Genomic DNA, 23765 nt, shown 5'->3' on the forward strand with positions numbered 1-23765 from the left:
TGCGACTACATATGTACGACCACGTATTCATAGCATTCTCTGTCAAGTGTAACAACTGAGGCGAGAATGCCTCGCATGTTGTAACAACCGGTGTTTAAGTTTTTTGTTTGTTTAATTATTTGTATAATCAAGATATAATATGAAAAATTAATAATAATAATGTTAATAAAGAAAATTTTTATTAAACGTGCATGTTTGTAAATAGAAATTTCTCTGACGAATAGGAAAAGTGGATTACACGTAAATTATAATACTTTACTTACGAGAAATGGCAATGTTATAGTCGAGATAGTATTATTGGGTAAAGAGACCGTGACAAAACCTTAAGTATGTACGCTTTCTTTCTAATAATTATAATCCTTTTGTGTCACTAGAATTGTGGAGAGTGAAGTGGATAATGAATACTTCTCGTATAATGATCGATGTGTAATCGGAATTCAACAAAATGATGAGGAATTGTAGAAACATAAGCTGCTATGATAAATAGCTTACATTCGAAAGAGATTGCGAGAATTAAATGCATTGAATGACGGTGGACAGCGTTAATCAAGTCCATTACTGTTGTAATTGCTCAGTATTTCTCCAAATGTAGCTCGTCACGGAGCGTAATCTGTGTCAAATTAACAGTATCTTAGGTGCTGCGTTATCTTCCTTGGCCTTGATTAATCATTGTAATGCAAAACATATATATATATATATATATATATATATATAATAAAAAAAATTTATTTTAACAATTATTTAATAACTAAATTAGAGTACACTTTTATAGTAAATTATATAGTAAATATATTTCCTTTTTCATTGAGCATTAAACGCATTTTAATAAAATGTATATTTTTTTTTCTACATCAAAATGTATAACACAATATATTAATCAACAAAGTAAAATAATTCTTAAAGATATTTATGGATTGGCATTACGGATGATTGTTGCTCATATTTTTATTTATTTGTATAACGTTCGACAATCTTAATAATAAATGTACATGTATTTCAACAATCTTCTATAATCTATTACTAAAATCTAATTCTATTATCTTATAATTAACAATTTAACAATCAAATTTTTATTTTTCTTTTATTAGAATAAGTAGATTAATTTTGATAAAAGAAATAATAAAATTATTAAATTATTTTAAATATATAAGATAAAAAAATATCTGACAAAAATAAAGGAAAAAATTAAAAAAAAGATTTGATTTACATTAAATATTAAAATTGCCCGGTAATTAAAACAAATAATTGACTTCGAAAATAAGAAAAAATGATTTTACATGATTCCGTGCAAGAAAAATTACTTGTGCGTGTAAATTAATGGAAAATTTTCAAGCGTTTCTTTAGACTTGTACTTACAGTTACGCCCGGGTAAAGATCGCTTGGTTTACCTGCATAATCCCAATACGTCGCTATTAACGACGTTGGCGCGGCGATGTTTTAAGGATCGTTTGACAAACAGGTCAAAATGATACTTACTTACGGGGCTGTACGACATTGTTTTGGTTGAGAGGGTCCCTCTTTCCGTTGTTGTGGCGTTAAACAGCGCGTGGATCAAGTACCGGCGCGTATATACTAAGAATTTTAATGCCTTTGGTAGGAGAGACTAAATGGGTGCGCACTTATATAAGTCACAAAGCAACCAGATTTTTCAAGTAGTCGGTGGGATTTGCTGAGCTGACCAGTTGACCAATACAGAGAATAAGATAAAACATAACAGAAGAAAAACCGATGGTCATTTTGTTTGAAACTAAAAGACTAGGAAAGGAAAATCGACGACGTGAATGACGCTATCGCTTAGAATGGAAAAGCGACGTTCAACAATTTGGATTTTACCTTTCTTTCATCTCGCGATTTTCTTTAATTTAGTGAACACCAAAAGTGAATATACGAAATTGTTCCAACGGTGTACGAACGAGAAAAACACTTTTGATTGCTTCAAGCGGCGTGCCTTGGAGATTTTGGATGCGGCGATATATGATAACTCTGTATATAAAGTCAACGACTACATTTCAATCACCAAAGATACAGCGTCAACCGCGAGAAATTACAATTCGATGACATCTGAAAATGATACAGAGTTAAGTCTTGATCAGAGATTGGATAATAAGTTTCATGAATTTCTATCATCGAGAAGCGTGAAACTGACAATACCGGGCAACGCTTTTGAAGGTAATAATACATATTCGAAAATTATTATTAATAAATTGCGATATTAAAAAATATTTAAATATTTTGAATTAGATTATTGCGATATACGTATATCATAATTTATAAAATACATCTATACCTATATAAAAATATCTAAAATATATAATACATTTATAAAATACAATCAACAGAAAAAATCTTTTTTGAGAAAAAAAGATTGACAGTATTTAAATAAATATTTATAATATTTCAGGCAGAAAGAAGAAGGGGAAGGGCTATGGACAAGTATTGATAATAGGTGCCATGTTAGCAGGTTAGTATTTTCTATAAAATATCCTAATACATAAAGAAGAAAAAAATAACTTTGATAAGTTTATAAAGGCTTAGTATAATGAAGAAAGAGACAGAGATGAAAAATTTAATATTTAATTTTATAAGACTTTCAAACAATATTGCTCATTTCTGTTTTAATCAAATAATAATTTTAATCAAATAAATAAATATATTAAATAAAATCTTTTTTCTTCCATCATTCCAAAAGTGGTTTTTATCTTATTTGTTTCTTCACATTTTGACATTTGAAACAAATAAAAATTTTAATTATTACAATTCGTATTTCCCATTACTCTTACAATAATATAATTCTAAAATCAATCATTAGGAAATAAAATTCAACTCTTCAGTTTTATTTATGAAAATATTAATTATTTTTTTTTTCTAGGCATGATGGCGCAATTAGCTTTTGGAAAAATAGCTTTTATCGCCGGTACGGCCTTGCTGACAGCGAAAATGGCTTTAGTTTTAAGCGCAATAATTGGCTTGAAAAAGCTTGCATCAAGCGGAGGAGGTGGTCATGAAGTTATCTATGCGACAGCATCCGAACACCATGGAAGTGGTGGTGGAGGATATGGTGGTTGGCAACGAGCAATGGAAGCTGTTCCGCCAACTTGAATTATACTCGATTCATATCACAAACTCAAAACTTTATGATATAGTTACCGCATGTAATACGTCTTTTTCGATGTATCTAAAAGAATGTTCTCTGGAAATATTTTAATTATTATTAATTATTTTATATACATAATATTTATTATTTATTATTTATATATTATTTATTTAAGTTAAGAGAATCGATACACATATGTATTATACATATTATTTTTTCATAGACTTGACACGAACGTATTATTCTACGAAAAATAAACAATATGTAATGTACGTTGATTGATAAACACATATTTTAAATTATTTATCTAATTTGTTAATATTTAGTTAATATTAATCTATATTAATTACAATACCAATGTAAACTCAAGGATGATATTTCTACTTGTATATGAGTTTTAAATTTATATTTTAATGTTATTATAAATTAATTGTAGTTAATAAACTTAAATTTAATTATTTTATAAAATTGAGAATATAATGTTATTATTTAAATAATATTAGATATAAAATAATTTACAGTTAATAATTTTTATGAAAACTTAATGTACACTGTATAAAAAAATTTAAGATATAAAAAAACAATATTTATAATTTAAATATTATTTATGATTAATAATATTAAGGATTTCTTTGTTAAATATATATTTATTTTTAAAAAAACACAAACTATTCTTATTGTGTACAAATCAATTTTCTATTACAAAATAAACATTACCTAAATTCATCAGATATATAGATTTAAATACAAATATTTGTGGTAACTTTTTTTTTAACGTCAAATATTTTTTTAGTATAAAATACATTAATAATTTGTCTTGTATATATATATATAAATAGTTTGCCTTATAAATAGCCTTATAAATAGTTAAATAAATAATTTATTTTATTTGGTATAAGATATTTTTGCCATTTAAAAAATACATATAAAATCTATTTTCATCCAGGAATCCGCCGCTTTCGAAATTCATAGACATAATCACTACGTTCATCTCCGTAATCACTACGGTGATCGTAATCAACGCTTGAACTATGAGTTTGTATATAGCTAGTATGCGGATGTTTCACTATTTCATAAGAAACACTTTCATGATCTGCGAAAAAATTTATTAAGTAAAACATTTAATTTAAATTAATACTCTATCTTTTTGTTATGTATAAAATCATGAAATCTATATTGTACACAAGCATTTGAAGAGTTTTTAAATTTTCAAACGTAGTAAAGTTCGCAAAATATATGTTTAAATTAGAGAAAAAAACAATTAAACATATATTACTATTACAAATCTTACATGTGTATATGAAACAATTAAAGAAAATAACAATAAAAAATAAGCTGTAAATAATAACAATAAAAAAAGATGAGCCAATGTGGGTTACAGGCGCGAATAAAAATTCCTAAATATTCTTAAGTACTATTTATTATTATAATTGAATGGAAGTTTCGGTCCACTTCGGACCATCTTCAGTAATTGTATATAAAGGAAATAAGAAAATAAAGAAATTCATCAAAAAGGTGAATGCTTGAAATTAATACATATTATACATTAAAGAAAAATAAAGATTTACGATAGTAATAACATGGGATATATTCATTTAAAAGTACACACAAATGTTTGGGAATCCCAAACCCTTCTGAAAGCTTCTCCTTGGAGATGCTTCCCATAGGTCCTCATCGTCAAGGGAAAAAAATGCCAAACGTAATTATAAAGCGTTTAAATCAAAAGACATCAGAAAATTTCAACTTCAGCGATACAGAACATTTAGACAGTCGTTATTTCAATGTCAATGTCACGTCAACTTTAGAAAGTTTTCGAAAAATCTAACTCGCATCGATGTATCGTTTTCCTCAAGTAATGTTCATAAATAACTGTTTGTTGTTTTTAATTAATTAACAATGGAGAAATAAAAATGCTTTACAATTACATTTGGCATTTTTCCTGAGGATAAGAACCGATAGAAGGCACCTTCGGGGAAAAACTTTTGGAGAAGTTTGGGACTCCGTTTACTTTTGAATGTTAAATATAAGCCATAAATTTCTATTCTCTTTTAATGTACGTATTAATGCATTTCAAATATCCAACTTTTTTCTATGAATTTTTTGTATTTCTTTGTTTTTTATTTCTTTTTGTATTATTTCTTTTATATACATGTTACTAAGAATAGTTCGAAACAGATCGAAACGTTTATTCAACTAATAAATAATACTTAAGATTATTTAGGAATTTTTACTCGCACCTGTAATCCGTTCTGTCGGCTCTTATTAGACCATTTTTTATTATTATTGATATATACAGATCCTTATTATTTTAATTTTTATTTAATTTATATAATTAAAGAAAAAGAAATAGAATTTTATTTAAAAGAATTGATTTATATAAGTTCACAAATTTGTATATTTTTCTGTAATGTTTATTTTTAATATTCTTCTATATTTTATATACATTCTCCAAAAATTTAAATAGTTATAGTTTTATCATTATTTGCTATAAAATTGCTAAAAAACAAATTTATATTTATTTTATACATTTTTCTCGATTATAAAATCTTGAATTTGTAATAAATGTAAAGATAAACGTGAACTCATATAAGTTTATAAATTTTAAATTAATTTACCTACCGTATCTACGTACCATTCTTTTTTAGAATTGCAGCTATAGCAATTGCTAAAGCTACTTTGGCAATCAATATTGCTTTTCCTGCGAGAGCTGCAACTCCATGTAACATTGCGTAAATCAATGCTGCTTTCATAGCTGCAACCAAATATATTAACATTCCCCCGCCGCCTTTTTTATTATATTTCTTCCGAGCAGAAACTGAAATTAAGAAACAGCGATTATTAATTACATTATCTACTTTAAAATTGCAATATTAAATAATTAATATTTAATTGTTATTAATCGCAGTATTAAATACTATTAAATTGTTTTAGTAATATTACAACAAAATTGAGATTTTCAACATTGTAAATAAATAGCGTCATTTTATAAAGTGCCAAGTTTTTAAGATTATGATAAGTGAAAACAAGTATATATTTCTATATTTTTTAAATAATAATTTTGTATAAAAAGAAAAAAATATTATTACCAAATGTCTCACATCTTTTTACTTATTATATTAGTACAATATATTCTAATCAAAATTCTCTTTGCAATAATATATTTTTTTTCTGTATAAAATTGCTCCAGAAAATATGAGAGATGCAAATATATTTATCATTAATTGTACCATAAATAAATTTCCAAATTGATTTCCAAATTGATTAAAAGATAAGAGGAGACGTTTTCTCTCACCTTCAGCTACGTTATTGTCATCAGGAGGGAATTTTTGCTTAATTTCTCTGCTAATTCGTGTTTTATTTTCACGATTAGACGAGAAAGTTTTAAACGCTTCATTTGTTTCACACATATTATTTTCATCGTCGATACACTCGATTATCTCCGAAGTTTTTAATAAAAGCTTTCTGTTTACAGGCTCGCAAGAACAAATGGCGACGAAAACGCCTAATATCAGAAATCCGGAGAGCCGCCAAAGCATGTTCGACACAAACTGACGCTTTGTGCAGATCGTCATCATTTATAGGCGCTACCAATTAGTTGTAATGGCGGAGCAAAGTGTTATTACGACATACAGAGCGTGAATGCATCTATGAAAATGCATCATGCGCGTAAAATTATTCTACAACCAGTGCTACAGAACCGGTATTCCGCATGTTTCTACACGCATGTGATAGCGCTTAGCCAACACATAATACCACAATTATCACTGCTAAACGGAGTACATGAGGCGCAATAAAAAAATAAATTTTAGTACCATCATAGCGTTCGCCTATTCAAAGTATGGAATAATATATACGTGAGGATATGTAGAAGTTTAACTCCCATTCTGAACATTCAATATTCATTTTACGCTTAGAGTGAGATAGATAGATAAATAAAAAGAAAAAGAATACTGTGGAGAGTATTAAATAACTGAAATTTGAAATTCATTTGAACATTGAACTACAAGCATCAATGAATATATTGGTCAAAAAGAGAGAGAGAGAGAGAGAGAGAGAGAGAGAGAAGGGAGAGAAAAATAGAGAAAATAATTAATTTTATAAATATTACAATGTATTTATGCTTATATGCATATAATGTTATAAATTCGAAACTTATTGCTTATGCGCGAAAAAAATAAGTTATTTCAGATATCAAATAGACCGACAATAGAAACGTTAAAGAAAGTAGAAAGCAATGTAAAATATATAATTATAATTCATCGTTATCAATTATTAGCTTTATTTATATTACACACGCAAATTTTCTCCAATATTTTCAAATTAATTAATTGATTTAAGATATTTATTATTAGTTAATGTAAATGTATGGGAATCAGTTAATTACTTTCTTTCATTTTATCAAGTCAATACTGATGTTACATATCCTGGCAATTTCTTTGATAATATTTTAATTGCAAGTAAATAATTTTCATTCATTCAGATGCGTATTATCCTCAATTATATGTTATCAAACAGGAAGTGACAGAAGAAATCATTGCATTACGATGGAAAAGTTGCTCTGATTTTATTATCCATTATGATTTATTAAACGCATGCGTGAGCTAAATTAAACAGATAAGTAGATTGTCACCAAGTGAATGAGAAGCTTTGCTTTTCACTTGTTGCAGCTCCCACGATTCTTGTGCGCCAGAAAGTGGAGAATAAGGCCTAAAAAGCATGATCTTTTTCTTCGACAAAGTGTTTTGTATGCCACTGGGCCAATCGAGCATCCTCGATTCACTAGAATATGCAGGGTTACAGCCTCCGAAGGTTACCAGCTACACGTATCGTAACATGACATGGAGAATGCAACTTCCTCACTTTAGTATTATATCTAGCGTCTGAGAAATTCTTCGTATATTCTCAGTGTTAATACAAGGTATAATATAAGCTCTCTCTTTCTGCCATTTTCTCTAAAATAAATTTTCAACAATATTTTTAACAATATTATTTATCGATTAATATGTTTGTAAATTTTGCTTTGTACGTAAATTTAATTTTAAATTTAATTTAATTTTAATTTTGCATTGTTTTCTTTTTGTACGGTGATATGTGTTTTGAGTAATTATGTTCTGAGATTATTAAAGTAATTTTTTGCACGAGTGTGTTGCTTTAATTAAATCAATTTCAAGGCTAACTGGAATTGTGTGTGTATAAATTCCCTCATTTTACTCTTAGATTTTCGCGGATAAGCATGATCTGGTAATGAGCTAGGTCAGAATCCTTCGCGTGTGAATCGCTAGAACCACCTGTTGCTGGTCGTTGACCTGAATCTAATAATAGGCAGAAACGTTCTGTTCTTCTAAAATATCTCTCGAGAAAATCGCTCATGACGGTATAACCTATTGCCTCACTTTTATTATTCCAAACTATGTTCTGTCATAGACGTGCTTCTGTACAGATGAAATCTTCTATATTACATGAGTCATTTTTTCTACCAGATCTACTTATCTATTTGTATTCTGGTTTCCAGATCTAGTAGAATGACACATGGAGCTTATTCTAATTTTTAATTTTCTTCAAAAAGACTAGTATATTATCGTGATACAATAGTGACTCTGAAAGTGTTCTTTCAAAGAACTTCCGCGACATTGACGCCAAGAGGCGACCAGGATCACAGATGTACCGTAATTAAGATAAATGTTTCGGTTGAAATGCCCTACATTTGCGAACAATCGGAAGCCCAAATTCGCGTTTGTCACTTAAAATTTGAGCGGTATCAGAAATAATAGTGGGACCCAACTGTGCGTAGGCTCATTGCGGCGGAATCCATTTCTCGCGCCGTTCGTGAGAATATAACTGCGCGCTCAGAATGTGGCACGGGCCTTAATACAGTTAAAGACTGTCTATGTGCGCCCGTGGCACTGACTATGGGATAATCGCGAAGTAGGTAACAGCATGGAAGATGCATCGTTGCCTGTTGTCGCATTAGAGATGCGCTAACCTCGATTGAGTGTGTCGATGGTGTGTCGCAGGCTCAGCTTCACGTTTCTAACGAATCGTGATATGACAGGAAAATAGAATACATTGGATCAGGTGGTCTTATGTTGCGAATTTACACACGTTATTAATCTTTACGAATAGTATACTTTTGTACTTGAAGGAGGTGCCGATATATTTTTTATCTTTTGCATACACTTTATATCAATCTGTTAAAAAGAAAATATAAAGCTATTGTTTCTATTAATAATAAAAAATATTGAAATAATTATTTTACAAAAAAAAAAAAATGTAATTTTTGTAAAATTCTAAATCTTACTTTTTTAACTACTTAAAAATGATATTTATTTTCTAATAATCGCGTAAATCGGAAAGCATCTAATGTAACAAATATGTAATTCGTGTAATTAATGTAATTGATGTAATTGTAATATACATATCAATATACGGGCATATGTACGATAAGATTGGGAGTAATTGAGTAAATTAGCTAATTACATACCATAAGACTTTTACTTCCATGTTCCATACTCGTAATATTCGTTCATAGCAATTTCCATTTGTATTAACAATTTCCATTTATTGCTATTACGAAAACGAACGTGGATTGATTTATGTAACGCGTGCTGACGATTATATGCAAGATGTATACAATCAAAATGTAATTTGTGCAAAAGTAAGATGTAATGCAATTGTAAATTTACTGTTACATAACGTAGTAGTATAATAATTGTATAATTATAGAGCGTGTTAATTATGTTACGCTCGTCTCACTTTACTATCAATAAATGTCATTAATAATTTGGAACAAAATAGCTAAGAGATCTTTTTCAAAAACATATCTAACTGAAGAAATAATTAGCAAAAATAATAATTTCTTTATGTATACAATAATTATTTATTTAAATTCTAGAATAATAATTAAGAGTTAGCTGAGATAAAAAAATCAGCATAAATAGGAAATACGTAATTGGTTCTTATTATTATAGTTAATAAATATCGCAAATATCGCATAATGAAAATGATGTACACAGTCAGGGAAAGTAGATCATTCTTGTCGATAAATCCTCACCAATTTCGCAGGGAAATCTACGATAGGAAGGTCATGAGCTGTCCGCAGCTTGAAACTAGTTTCTAGCATCCTCACGTTATGCGAGGGTCAGCGAGATCACGGTGCCAGGTACGTTGCCAATGAAATCCACAATGATGCTCCCCTCTGGTTTCATCCCGTCACGTTGCCTCTCCTCCCGCGCGAGATACGAATCTCGATGATACATACAAACATCGCGCAGAAAAATACACACACAAACACACACACACACACAGTTTCTTCTTCGGTGTACAAACATACGTAGTCAGCGCGGCGAAATTTAATGAACGAATCGCGTGGCGGACGCTCAAACGATGTCTCGATCTTGAGACGCGAGTGGGTCTCTGTGTCAGGAAGGGTCACATGCTCTTGGCGCACTACCATGATGAGAATTTTTATCCCGTCCCCGTTCCCCGTCGCGATGGCAGCTGTCTAGCGCGCTGAAAGAGAAAGAAGAGGATGAAAGGACGAGAGCTCGCGAAGAGGAGAGGATAGAGAAGAGGATCATCCACTCATACACTGATAAGGTCGTGTCGTCACGTGCACTGGCACATCCATTCGTTTATACGAGAGAGAGATACCTTCACCCCCTTTGTGAAGGATGGCATCTAGATGGATGGCTCCTCGCTGGTATATATCGGTCTGGCGACTTTGTCCTGGTGCCAGTTCTCTCTAGTCGAGGATCATCCAGCACGTGGGTGCGCGCAGCCTCTCGTAGTATCTTCGGCTGCGAATCGAATTTCGAGTCGCGTGTACCGTGTGCTTCTGACGAAAACGAGGTGTCTGTGATTCAGTCTCTGACTTTTTTTCTGTCCAGTCCGCGAGTTTTGGGAAGCCGTCCGGGTCCAGAATGTCGGCGATTAAGAATTTATCAAAGTGCGTGCTGCTCTTGTTAATATGCAGTGCAACTATTCACGCTGACGAGGACGGTGGATTTCTTGAGCGAGGATACCGCGCTCTTTATCGCGTCTACGAGGACTGCGAGCATCGCAATATGGCCGTATCGCCGTGTTTGAAGAAGAAGGCGATCACCTTCTTCGAGAGGCTCGGTCGTATACAAGCTTTACCGATCGGCGACAATCTCGAGCTGGTGAGAGTCGCGCCCTTGGCGAACGATAGCTCGAAGAGCACAGTCTCCGATCTAGAGAAGACCTTGGCCAGGACCAACGGAGGTGCCACGGACGAGATCCTCAACGATATTTTGTTCGAGCGCGTAGCCGCGCTGTTGAACAGTTTCAACGTGCAGATCAGCTTACCAAAGACGAGCTCCGGCGACTTAAAACGGAGCGTCGAGGAAGGTCGAGGGAAGATGAAGAAGATGATGGGCATGATGATGATGGGAATGGCGATGAAGATGGCCGCGTTAATTCCCATCGCTATAGGCGTACTTTTCCTACTAGCTGGCAAGGCGCTCATCATCAGCAAGATCGCCTTAGTGCTATCGTTGATCATCGGATTGAAGAAGCTATTGAGCCAGAAACAGAGCCACGATCACGGCGGCTGGCAGCAAGGAGGCGGCTGGGACAGGAGTCTAAAGGGAATCGTAGGCACACCTGTTCCATTAATGAAGGAAGCCGATCGCGAATACGCTCAGACCTTGGCGTATAGCGCGCGACAGCAGCATTGAATAATCAAAAGCTGAACTGAGAGCAGGAGATCTTCAGGTATCTGGGAGAGAGCAACGCCTGTATCCAAAGCAGCAGATAATACACGATATCCGAGACAGATCAGGATATTGAAATAGATTTGCATAATTATTTTTGCGATATATTTTATATACACTACACAATCTGTCTATAAAATTTACACTCGTTCACGCGCAATCGCATAAATTATGAGGAAAACAAGAGTGTAAAAATGAAATGCATCAGTGACATTATAATATCGAAATAACAAATCGTGAGAAAAAAATACGCTAAGAATCTTAAAAATACTAAAAGTAAAAAATGGAAACTCCAATGAACTGTCTCAATTGTGTAACTTTTTTTTTACAAGTCTGATCGCTTTTTGGACAATTGTTGATATGAAAATAATTATCCCGTAAGTTTTCGCTTTTTAAATAAACGGTTCTGTCATAACGTTAATATCCCGCAATGAAGTAAAAAGATCTTCTAGTAAAAAGCGGAAAATGCGTGAACCACAGCTGGAATATAAATAGCTGCGTCGAGCAAACATAAAGCAAAAGGAGTTGCAACGTCAGGTGTTTGTATTTCCACTACTGACTGCCTCGGTAAATAATCCAGCGAAATGATAGCGAGAGAGTAATCTTCAGACACGCAAACTTCTAACGGCGGCGGTTAAGAGTTTTTGTATTGACAATCGTGACGCGATTAATCTCGAAGTCGAGCAAAAAGATGACAGACTTCATCGTTATATATCAGCCGAATTTGGAATCGTTTCTCAGCACTTACAATATTTATATTTATTTATAATACTACCACACACACACACACACACACACACACACACACACACACACACACACACACACACACATACACACGTAGGAGGCAAAATATTTATTTTAGACTTAAAAAATAATCTTAGGAAGAGAATTTTGGAATGTGTAGCTTGCGACAAGTACTTATATATACACGAATATCTTTATCGACGTTACTAAAACCGTGTGTTCAGTAGAATAAGTGTGATGATTAAAACACTCGAATATTTAAATATAGCGAATAAGATATACTAATTTAATTCTCTGTTAATATTTATTACATAATAATAACGCATATATATGTAACATTTTAGAAGACTTAACATGCTTATTTCGTAACGATCGTAGTAGATGCGGTATCATTTCGCAGAGTTTTTCCACTCTTATGGTCTCTACAACGTCGAAAAAATAATTTTCGCTTAATATATCATATTTATAAGTACATACTTGACGATGCGACGCATTCTACGAGATGTATACGACATGTGTATACGTTCGACTCCCGGGAAGCGATTATAAATTCGGCCTTGAGTGTTACTTTGTATACACAGGCGTTCAATATTTTTAAAAAATATATCGATTAATTGTACAAGTTTTACCTGACTGTAAATTATTACGAAATAAAGTCATATGTCATTCCCACTTCTTTATGCATTCTTGATGCTCGTCCTTCCCAGAAATTCTCCAAAAATCGAACTTCGCTGTCAGTGTACTTTCAATCCTAAAACTGCGGCGAATAGAGCGAAGAAAAATCCCGCGAGAAGCGTTGTTCCTTTGAGGAGGAACAGACCACCGATTATCGTTGGTATCAGGCTAATGAATTTGAGCTTGTACGCTAGTAGTAACGGCAACATTATATTCATTCTCCGTCTCCGTCTTGCTTCATCTGAAACTCACGTCACAAGGAATATTATTAGAGTATATACGCGTAATTTAAATTATTATTAAATTATTATTAAATTATTTATTATTAAATTACAGAAACAAATTATGTATTCTTAAATACACTATTATTTAATATTGAAAAAACTCTGCATAATAATTTTATATATATATTACAAGTTTACACAATCAGTGTGTAAACGTAATATTGATTAGTAACGAGAAAATTGAATAAAATTCTCTTTTTACAAATATTGTTATAATAATTAAAACTTATATCATATTTAAACTTAAAGATTAGCGTAATAAATGGCGTTTTACAGATGTCACTTATTAGTGGAAATAAAAATATATGCCATATCACGTTTAATAAAAGGCATATCACGTTATAATAAAAGGCATGATGATATCAAAAAAACCGTTATACAACGGTATTATTCATCACGCTTCATCAAAAGACGAGATAATTTTAACGTAATGCTCGCCTGTATATTTTTTTGAGCCAGCGCTTGTATAGCGGCTGGATAGAAGCTGATAGAAGCGTTTCTGCCGTTTTAAACATTTTATGACGCTGATTGTGATTAGTTACCTCGTGCCTCCACTTCGCTCCTAGACTGTGCACTATGAACGTCCTGAACGTGCATCTCGGCCAGCGTGTCTCTGGCGACGCGATCGTCGGTTGAAAAAATAGGACTTTCCGACGTGACATTGTTGTACGTGTACCTGAGGATCCTCCTGCTGGAAGTGACGGCTCTCTCCTCTTCATCTTGCCGATTCTCCCGCAACGATCTCGAGTACTCCATCGCGCGGCTGACACAATTCAAGATCAGCAAAATCGCAACCAGATTAACTCTTGATAGCATGTTTTCCCGCGTTCATGAAGAACGGGCGACTTGACAACTGAAAGTTCACTGACAGAATCTGCTCGCGGTTTCGTCCACGATCTCGCTCCTTGAAGAGATCTTATTTTATCGTCGTAGCATCATCACGCATTGGCTGTTTGTCCAGACACAGCATCCGAGGAATGTTTTCTTGAATCATCCGAATAGGTAGACGCTTTTTTTTTTTTGGTTTGACAATGCGGCGATTCACGAGAGAAGAGCGTTATGGTTCATCACAACATATTTCTTCTGTTAGTCGTGTTGCTGTTTACTTCATATGTATATTTTTGATTAATTTTTGATTAATTTTTGACAAGGGCACGCACATATTGCGCACCAAGTACAAACAGTGTAGGGAGATAGAATGAACGATGCAACGAGCAACCGTGAACTAACTGATCCACCGTTGATTCCTCGACGACAAACCGACCGGACGCCGCGGATGACGCGTCGGGCACGCTTCAGTTGCCGGGAAAATCGGCAGTCCGTGAAAAATGAGCTGCGACCGGCGAGCGAGCGTTATATACGCGTGTGGTAAACACTATGATCCAAATTGTCAGTACCGATATATATGTCACGTTATATCGCAGAACGGTACACGATGGAGGTGATTGTCATAGATAAGGAAGTTTCTGCGGGTGTTTCTGTCGCGCAAGAGAAAGGGAGTCGAGGCATATCGGCGATTGGGTGCGTCACAGGGGCGGAAAGAGCCTTGCAAAACACGACAGCAACACGTCGGCGTCGTTTTGCGACGAATACGGTTTTTTTTTTTAGTTAGATATCCGGGCTGACAAGAACTCGATGAATAATTTTTGTGTTCGTGTCTCTTAGATGCAATTCGATTTCTACTGAATGTTTCTATCTCGAGAAAAATCAGTTCATAAATTTCATTTAAAAGTAATTCTCGAACTTTATCCTATATTAACATCCTGCATTTCCATTTTGCTATGTTAGATAATAATTAAATTAGTATTTCTCTCTGTTTATATATAAATTAAAATATATATAAATTAAAATATTCTTAAATTTTTCTATAATTAATTATTGAAAAATCTTAATTATTTTGACAAGTAATTAAGTGTTTTATGTAGATAAATAATTTTAAAATTGGTTAAAAAAATATATGGAGATAACATTTATATTTTGCTGACATGGCATCCAATCTTTTACAAATAAATAATTATGTTTTTAAATTAAAATAAACGCTATTTGATTTAATTTAGTTTCAGGCAATTGTGTTTGAAACGATATCTGATAAATCTAGTAAAAATTGTATTATTCCGTTTCACTTCACTTTAAGCGCTTTTTAATTTCATTACACAGATTATTTTTTTTTAAATCTTAATCGATTGCTTTTTTCGTCAGAGCATCTTATACTTATCACAGAGCATCGTGAACTGCATTACAACCTACATTTTGCTACATATTTATCTAATCCATCTAAAATACTAAAGCACGTAGTTCACGTCTGAGTGCATATACTAGGTTGTTGATGTTGCACATTGATGTAATAGCGAGTAATATAAATGATCTTGTCCATTGTAGGCTAAGACACTAGAAATTTACATGTTTAACATGCGGAGATTACAAATGATCGATCGTTTATAATTTTGACGAGGTCTATTTTTTAAATCATGCTCAACAAACATGCAGGTTACCACAACAGTCTTATAAGCCACAACAGCTTTAAATGATCCTTGCAATCCGAGGATATTCTCTTCTTGGGGTATTTAATATATCAATCTACATATTTAAGGATATTTTGGAATAGTGGCAAAAAAACTGTCAAAATTTAAAAAAAAGACATATTTCTTACGCTTATACTGTTTAAAAAATCAAACAAATAAATTCGGATTATAAAAGAATTAAAATATTACAAAAAAATATGGATTTTGACGTCTTTGTAAAAGAAAATAGTTGTCATTAATATTTTTTCTAATTTGTGGCAAAAACTTTTGATCGTGAATACTCCTTAAAATTACCTGCAAGAAACCTTGACAAACGTGTAATTTTTCAGAAAGAGAGAAAGAGAGAGATAATATTTTTTTACAATTTTTGGTAAATAACTTTTAAACGAATAAGTGGATCTAAATCAAGTTTTGCACAAATATTTATTAGAGTTTTTTAATATATGTAAAAATTTGTGTTTTATTGATAATATTTTTTTCTTATCAAATTTGTTAATAAGTGTTACAATACGCGATTTTCCATAAGATATCAATAGTAATTTTAAACTCAAATAATTTCCAAATTGTTAAAAAAATTGTGCTCAGTTTTTGTATAGATATTCAGAAGAAATAGTAGAACCTTCTACATAATTTTCATGCTTTTGTTAATACTAATTCGATATATGACACATACATCCTTAAGTATATGAGTCTGAAATTATTTATATATTTTGCTTATCCAATCACTTTTCATTTGCGCTATTTTGAAATCTCAAAATAGCGCAAAAAGTCGCAATATATTAAAAATGTATTTAAAAAATTGATTAATTACTTCAATAAATAATTCTCATTCTCTTTCTCATCAATATAATTCAGAATGTCTAAGAATATTGTTTCGTAATATAATAAAACATCAGGATTTAAATAAAACGGAGATTCTAAGACCGCTTTATCAAGTGATAAAGCAATATAATTATTTAAAATTGGTTATAACTGCATCGAGTTGATACTAAAATTTTCGTGAGAATATAATTCAAGTTACTTAGCGCTTAAATGGTAGGCGGATTTTCATGAATATCAAGTTAAAAATTAATGATAGCAATGTAACAGCTCTATATAATTAAGATGGTGCATATTATGTTCGCGCACGAGATTCATGAAACAGAAGTGTTGCGCAGCGTAAAATATTCCGTTTTATCATGTGTTTAATAACTTGATAGTACAGCGTTTTCCAGCAATTATCACCTTATCTGCTCTAAAAATCACGAGTCACATTCTCCACGTCGGACAAACTGATGTTTAACAGTCATTATCACTCATATACTCTCTCCGCGACTTTCTTTAGTCTCGGATATTCAGTCAATTTCACCAGTAATATTCTATACCTATATATTTACAATAGTAGGGAATCTGCACGCACTGATTACTGTTTGCCGGATATTGATATTGTCTTTTTTGCAGCATTTCTAATTTGTATTAATAAAGAATATCGCTTATTAATTGTCGGAGATGTATTTTTACATTACGCTATTTTTACATTATTTTAGTTATATTAGTATTAGTTATAATGTGTTTATCGCTCTTGAAATTGTCAGACTATTTATTTGAAGACAAATCATACTGGCGCATTAGTAGAGTCTCTCGTGTATGAAGCCGGGAAGCCGCAATAATTTTATTCATGTGCCACCTAGATGTATTACCTTAGATTTCTCGGAAAAAAAGTAAGATAATTTGACTGTTTCCTTCACGAACTTGAATCCAAATGACATTGGCCGCAATGAATAAAAGGGAGACCGGAAGATGGAATGAAGAAGACGAATACATTGTTGATTAGGCCTGTTAGATTGTCATTATCATATCAGTTAGTTTTTTTTTTTTTTTTTTTTGGAAAACAAATTTATATAAGTATTATTGTACATTTTGTGACTAATAAAACATAATCATATTTTTATATAATGTTATTATACATATATCTAATCTATTCTGAAATTGCTATAAATTTTCAAATTTTAGTTATTAATGATTTTATTATTAATCAATTACTTAGTGTTTTATTTTTACCATAAAAAGATGTTAATTGGTTTTACAACAAATAAAAAAATTTTGTTAATAAGTCGATAAATAATATGGTAGAATTACTGAAAATTTTTATATGAACATAATGAATATGATTTGTCAAACTTGCTTATTGAAACTGTTATTATTGCTTTTAGTTATGGTTTAGTTTTAAAGAATAAAAGAGGCTCATAAAGAAGAAGTCCGTCATTAGCGATATAAAGTAAATTTTTTTTTAATATGTATAACGGTATAAAATAAAAACGGGGGGTGGGGGGGGAGGAATACTTGACCATAAATTGAAACACGCATGAGAGTTTCAAATTATCATCTGAATAAAAAAATATACTTATATAAATTGCAGATAAATTTACTAGCGGCTTATTAATAATGGCTCCCTTTTTGAGTGCATGATTAAAATTATTTTCAACAATATTTATTAGTTTTTGTAATTTATAAAAAAAGATTAATTTTTTTCAATGATGAAAATGCGTTTGTATTGAAATTAATTGTGTGTTTAAATTAATAAAAAATTTATCAATATAATATTGTAATATCTTGTTGGAAGATTTATATATTTACATACAAAGATTTCTTTTTATGTACATATATTTATTACTTTGATATTTGATCATCATAATCAGATATGTATTAGTTTTCTCATATAATAAATTAATTGATGGGCATAAAAATAAATCTTTTTGCAATATTTATTTACTAATAAGTCTGATTTCTTAGAAAATAGCAAACTATCTTGTATAATTAATAATTAATATTAAGTTTATATATTGCAATAAAAATGATATTATTTAGTAATATTATTTGTTAAAATTTCTAAATCAATTGATTCCATTATTTTAACTTCTATGTAACTACGTAACAAAAAACATATTTTAGATGATTTATAATTTACAATAAGATTTGAAACAGAATCTGTAATATTTATAATTTTTGCTATATTCTATAATAATATGTATATGTGTATCTTAATACATATTTTTTAATTTATTTATTTAATTCATTTCTTTTAACGTTTTGTCATTTAAATTGAGATTTATATGACAATTTAATTTTACGTAGCAAATTAATTATATATTATTACCGTTACAATAATCAATATTATTTAATTATATATTCGCTTTCAAAATAAAATAGCATAAATTCATTTACTTCTTATTTATTGTTTAGTGATAAACAGACCGCAAGTTGCGAGGATTGGAAGAAGTACTTTTCTTATGCCATAACTATTCGAATGTGAAACAAATAAATATCATATACTCTCACAACAGAGAATAATGATGGTGAGGACGTTTGACGGGGAGAATGATCCATTTACTCCGGTCGAAATATTCTAGGGAAGATCCTTTGTCAAGAGTGGCCGACATAAATAACGACCCAATGATCAATGTAGACTATAACTGAGATGGTGCCGGAGTGGACGTTGAATCCTTCGTTACGCATCAGTACCAGGTTAGATGAATAGTCTCCTCCTCTGAGCTTTTCACGATCCTAGTATATAAACTAATTCCGGTTTGACATGAATGTCAGTTAAAATATTATTGGCGGACAAGTCGGTTGCGATCGCGAGATACGCGCAGTTTTCGTTTTTTGGGATAAAACGTGATTGTAGAGTTTGTTGTAAAAAAAAAAAAAAGACAAAGAAGAACTTCAGATGCTAGAAAGATGCTTCTGCTGTATCTGCTGATTTTACTGCCCGTTTTCGTCGCAGCGCAGGAATCAGAATCAATGAACACGCTGGATGGAGAGATGCTACAAAGCGACGGTTCTAAAGACAATTTAGATTGGATTGGTGAAAGCTTTCTAAATGCCATTGACGCATTTTTTCCTGGTTCGAAATTGTACGGTAGTGTAGAAGGTATATCAATACATACACAACAATAAATATTTGTGAATAACTGAATAATCTTTTCTTTTTTTTAATGCATGTTTGATGCTTGGTACTCAGATTTTATTTTATTCTAGATAAGTAGAAAATAATTTTCTATAAAAAATAATATTATTAAAATACTCACTATTGTTAAGTTTAATCAGCATTTAATAATATTCTTAGCAAAAACATATTTTTTACTTATCTTGAATAAATAACATTTTAATTTATATCTTTTTATATCAAGCATCAAAAATAAATATTAAATTAATATACACAAATAATTGAAATGCAATTTTAAATGCAAAATTGAATTTTATTTGTTATTACAAATGAAATTCTTTATTTTTAACTGTATTAATGTTAAACAAAAAGAAATCAAAACAATACAAAATTTATTTTTTAATAAACAGAAAAAAAATTATATATAATTGTTTTATGTACAGTGTAGTATCAAAGTACTGTGCTTGCGAAACTATTAATTGCATTTTGGTATACATTGTTAAATACATAATTTTTTTTTAAAATAGCAACTATGAGCTTTTTGCAGCAAATTATATAAAATATTTAAAAAAAGAATTGTTAGTTAACAAGACGGCTAATATTATAATACGATATTTTAAACTCTTAATCATCAAAAAATTGAATAATTTAAAGCGAAAGGAAATTATAAGACATCGCGTGTTAATCAAATGCCGTTAAAGAAGCGTGTAATTGCACATGTTGTCCATTAAATGTGATGCTTTTGAATTTACGACGCGAAGTCTCCCGGTATAAAAACATAAATACTCTCTTTCTACTCTACTTCATTTTATTAACTTCCATGATGATCATACTTAATAAGGGAAGTATACTTTGATAAAGCTTGCCATCCTGGTTTTCGCGAGAAAGCAAGAGATTCTTCTACGATATTCAATATAATATTTTAAACCAACGCGATTAATAGAACGTTACACGCAATGTAGTACAATACGTTGAGAAAGAGAACATGTAATACATATAACAATGCCTTTTTTATATACAGTATAAAAAAATGTAAATGTGAAGATTATATAATACGTTTACATATAATCATTTTATTATATCTAGATTTTTATTTACTGAATATTTGTTTTATTTTAATTGCAGAAGGTAAAAAAAAGAAGGTTAAGTTGAACAAGTATATTATACCTTTGATCATTGGATTTATACTAATAAAATCAATTCTACTGCCTCTGACATTGAAGGCATTGGCTGTTCTAAGTGGAAAAGCCGTCATGCTGAGTTTGATGAGTTTAATACTGGCAGCGATAGTTGGATTGAAAAAAGTCGCTCAGGAAGGCAACTACGAAGTCAATAAGTATAGGCGACAGGATGTATATGATTACATTGATAATATACAAGAGTTTGAGCCTTATAGAATTTACAAAGAACGACGTAAAAAGAAGTAAAAAGAATTAATAACATTATAACATAAAACTCTTTCTGTTATAATTCCTCATTTTTATTTTTATATAAATATTTGTCGTACTTAAGAATATTAATTATACTTTGATACTTGCTACTTTAATAAAACAGTTGTAAAAAAACAATGTTATATAAAAAATTAAGATTAATATTTATTTATTCTTTTTTGTAATCTTAATATAGCATTTTTTCAATAATTTCTCAATAATTATTTAATAATTATTTATTTTAGTATTCAAGTATAACAAAATTAAGTCCACACATTGTAAATATAATGTATACATTAAAAAAACGTTATCATATATATATATATATATATATATATATATATATATATATATATATATACCAAGTATTGTAAAAGTCTCTGTCATTCGAATTGATATCACTGAAAGAGAATTTCACGACGGAAATGTGTTACTTGTCCATGCTAATTGTGTTAACTGCAACATACGATAATCGAATGCATACATTTGTGAAAGTTGCGAGAGACAATGGAAACTTATTAGGCAGAAAGATATAAATGCGTACAAAGCTTATTTATTTACTATATCCCAATATACAAGTAATGTAGAGAAATTTTAAGATAAGTTATCCAAATGTAATCCGACTCATTTCACTAACGTGATGTAAGCGAGAGAGAAAGTTCCTTGATTCCGCAAGGAACTAGTTTGTAAGCAGCGAGTCCATTTTCCAGGGTAACTACATCATAGTTAAATTATTCAGCCATAAAAAAAATTAACAAAATGTTTCCAATATAAATTTGACAGTTACAATTATGATGTGTATGAATTAATGTAATTAAAGTACAAATATTAATTATATATATTAATAACTATTAATTGTAAAGAAAAAAATAATTGTAATTATTATAAGAAAAATATTTATTTATTATCGTATAATATATTGTTATATAGTAACTTATCTTTAATATATGTTATCTGTATTATATGTTATAATGTTATTTTTTATTTGCGTATTATTTAAATAAGTAAAATATTAATATTAAACAATATATATACATACATTGTACGACGAAAAGTTTGAGAGAAAGCGAGAAAAGGAATCATTAGTCCCATTCATGTAAAGAATAAGACGGGAAAAAATAAAGATAAGGTTGGAACTTTCTTCTGACCCGAATATAGGTTGTCGACCTTCAATTCTCTAAGCCCTGCGTAGTTGAAGACGCCCTTAAAGGGTTTTTATCTACTGTGTAATTTTCTATATTATGTTTACAATATAAGTAGAGTATGTAACAAAATATAAAATTGTGTATTGATAATAATTTACATTAATTAAATACGGAAGTAAAAATGCCTTAATTATTATGTCAACTCTTAACTATATCGTACAATAGATAAGTTAGCAGAATATTTTATTTTCTGAAAAAAAAAAAATATATTTAAAAAATTTTTTAAATATTTTTAAAATATCGACAAATTCGTCTTAATTAAAGATCGCTTATAAATTCCTCTAAAATATCATATTTTTCTTTATTGTAGTAGAGGAAGTAAACGATGGCACCGACGGTACTCATAACCCAGAAAATTAATCGCAAAATTGTCTCCGCTCCTTCCAAGTCGGATACCGTTACACGAAGATGACAAAGTCCCCTCATACCTGTTAAATATTTAAACAGATTCGCATGGAGCACAATGGAATTCCTCCCGCGAATAAGTTATCTGTTACCTTTCTAAGTAGTTGCCACTTGAAAAGTAACATCATAATGGCTTTACTGCGGATTATTGTTTCGTCATGTGACACCAATGTCTGTTAATTCGACATATATTTTTAGCATTAATTTTAATAAGATCAGTAGATGACAAAGCTAAGAAAAGTAGTGTGGTCATCATGAGAATTAATTATTAATTTTCTATTTTACAGTGAAAGTGTGTTACAAGCCTTGCTTACTCATGTAACAATTTAAGACAAATTCGGATATGCGATTGCTTTCTCTGTTTAAATTTCAATTATATTACACGATATTTTACGACATGAAATGACATAATAAATAATAATGAGTGACATAATAAAATAATGATGAGTGAACAAAAAAGTCAACGAGTAAAAAATTTTATTAGCTTGAGTTATATCAGAAAACCTGTCGAAGATGTAATCTGTAGTTCACGTATTATGACCATGTGTCTGGGTCAAGGTAAGCCAGCTTGATGCACGTGGTTCTACGGGAATGCATCGAACCATTCTACAAAGGATGCAGAACTGTGGTGTCTAAAAAAATTTTAAATGCTACTATACGAAGCTTTAAATTAAATTAATTTATTATATTGCAATTAAGCAGATTGTTTGATATAGTTTTAAATATTTTTGTTAAAATTTAAAATT

At 30.6% G+C, this 23765-nt stretch overlaps 6 protein-coding genes across 7 annotated transcripts in view; 3 read left to right on the forward strand and 3 right to left on the reverse strand.

Annotated features, from left to right (window-relative positions):
- LOC126856369 (sodium-coupled monocarboxylate transporter 1) overlaps positions 1-23765 on the reverse strand; it is a 216006-nt gene that overhangs the window by 23608 nt on the left and 168633 nt on the right. The gene's annotated exons all lie outside the window — the stretch shown is intronic.
- Positions 1666-3419, forward strand: LOC126856409 (uncharacterized). The gene is made up of 3 exons (XM_050604876.1): positions 1666-2169; positions 2402-2461; positions 2870-3419. The coding sequence occupies exons 1-3, from the start codon at positions 1782-1784 to the stop codon at positions 3097-3099; spliced, it is 678 nt and encodes a 225-aa protein (XP_050460833.1). The 5' UTR covers positions 1666-1781; the 3' UTR covers positions 3100-3419.
- On the reverse strand, positions 4033-6666 carry LOC126856411 (uncharacterized). The gene is made up of 3 exons (XM_050604878.1): positions 6387-6666; positions 5727-5909; positions 4033-4187 (listed from the first exon to the last, which is right to left on the reverse strand). Exons 1-3 carry the CDS (start codon positions 6664-6666, stop codon positions 4033-4035), a joined length of 618 nt encoding a protein of 205 aa, XP_050460835.1.
- LOC126856402 (uncharacterized) lies at positions 10751-13245 on the forward strand. Its single transcript, XM_050604868.1, has one exon. It carries the CDS (start codon positions 11014-11016, stop codon positions 11788-11790), a length of 777 nt encoding a protein of 258 aa, XP_050460825.1. The 5' UTR covers positions 10751-11013; the 3' UTR covers positions 11791-13245.
- LOC126856414 (uncharacterized) lies at positions 13289-14773 on the reverse strand. Of its 2 annotated transcripts, none has more exons than XM_050604884.1 (2): positions 14075-14773; positions 13289-13489 (listed from the first exon to the last, which is right to left on the reverse strand). In XM_050604884.1, exons 1-2 carry the CDS (start codon positions 14346-14348, stop codon positions 13308-13310), a joined length of 456 nt encoding a protein of 151 aa, XP_050460841.1. In that variant the 5' UTR covers positions 14349-14773; the 3' UTR covers positions 13289-13307. The 2 variants fall into 2 exon arrangements, with proteins under 2 accessions (XP_050460841.1, XP_050460840.1); XM_050604883.1 differs by having other exon boundaries at positions 13289-13495.
- On the forward strand, positions 19772-21406 carry LOC126856424 (uncharacterized). Its single transcript, XM_050604893.1, has 2 exons — positions 19772-19964; positions 21105-21406. Exons 1-2 carry the CDS (start codon positions 19772-19774, stop codon positions 21404-21406), a joined length of 495 nt encoding a protein of 164 aa, XP_050460850.1.

This window comes from Cataglyphis hispanica, chromosome 18 (genome assembly GCF_021464435.1).
Source record: "Cataglyphis hispanica isolate Lineage 1 chromosome 18, ULB_Chis1_1.0, whole genome shotgun sequence".
Classification (NCBI taxonomy): domain Eukaryota; kingdom Metazoa; phylum Arthropoda; class Insecta; order Hymenoptera; family Formicidae; genus Cataglyphis; species Cataglyphis hispanica.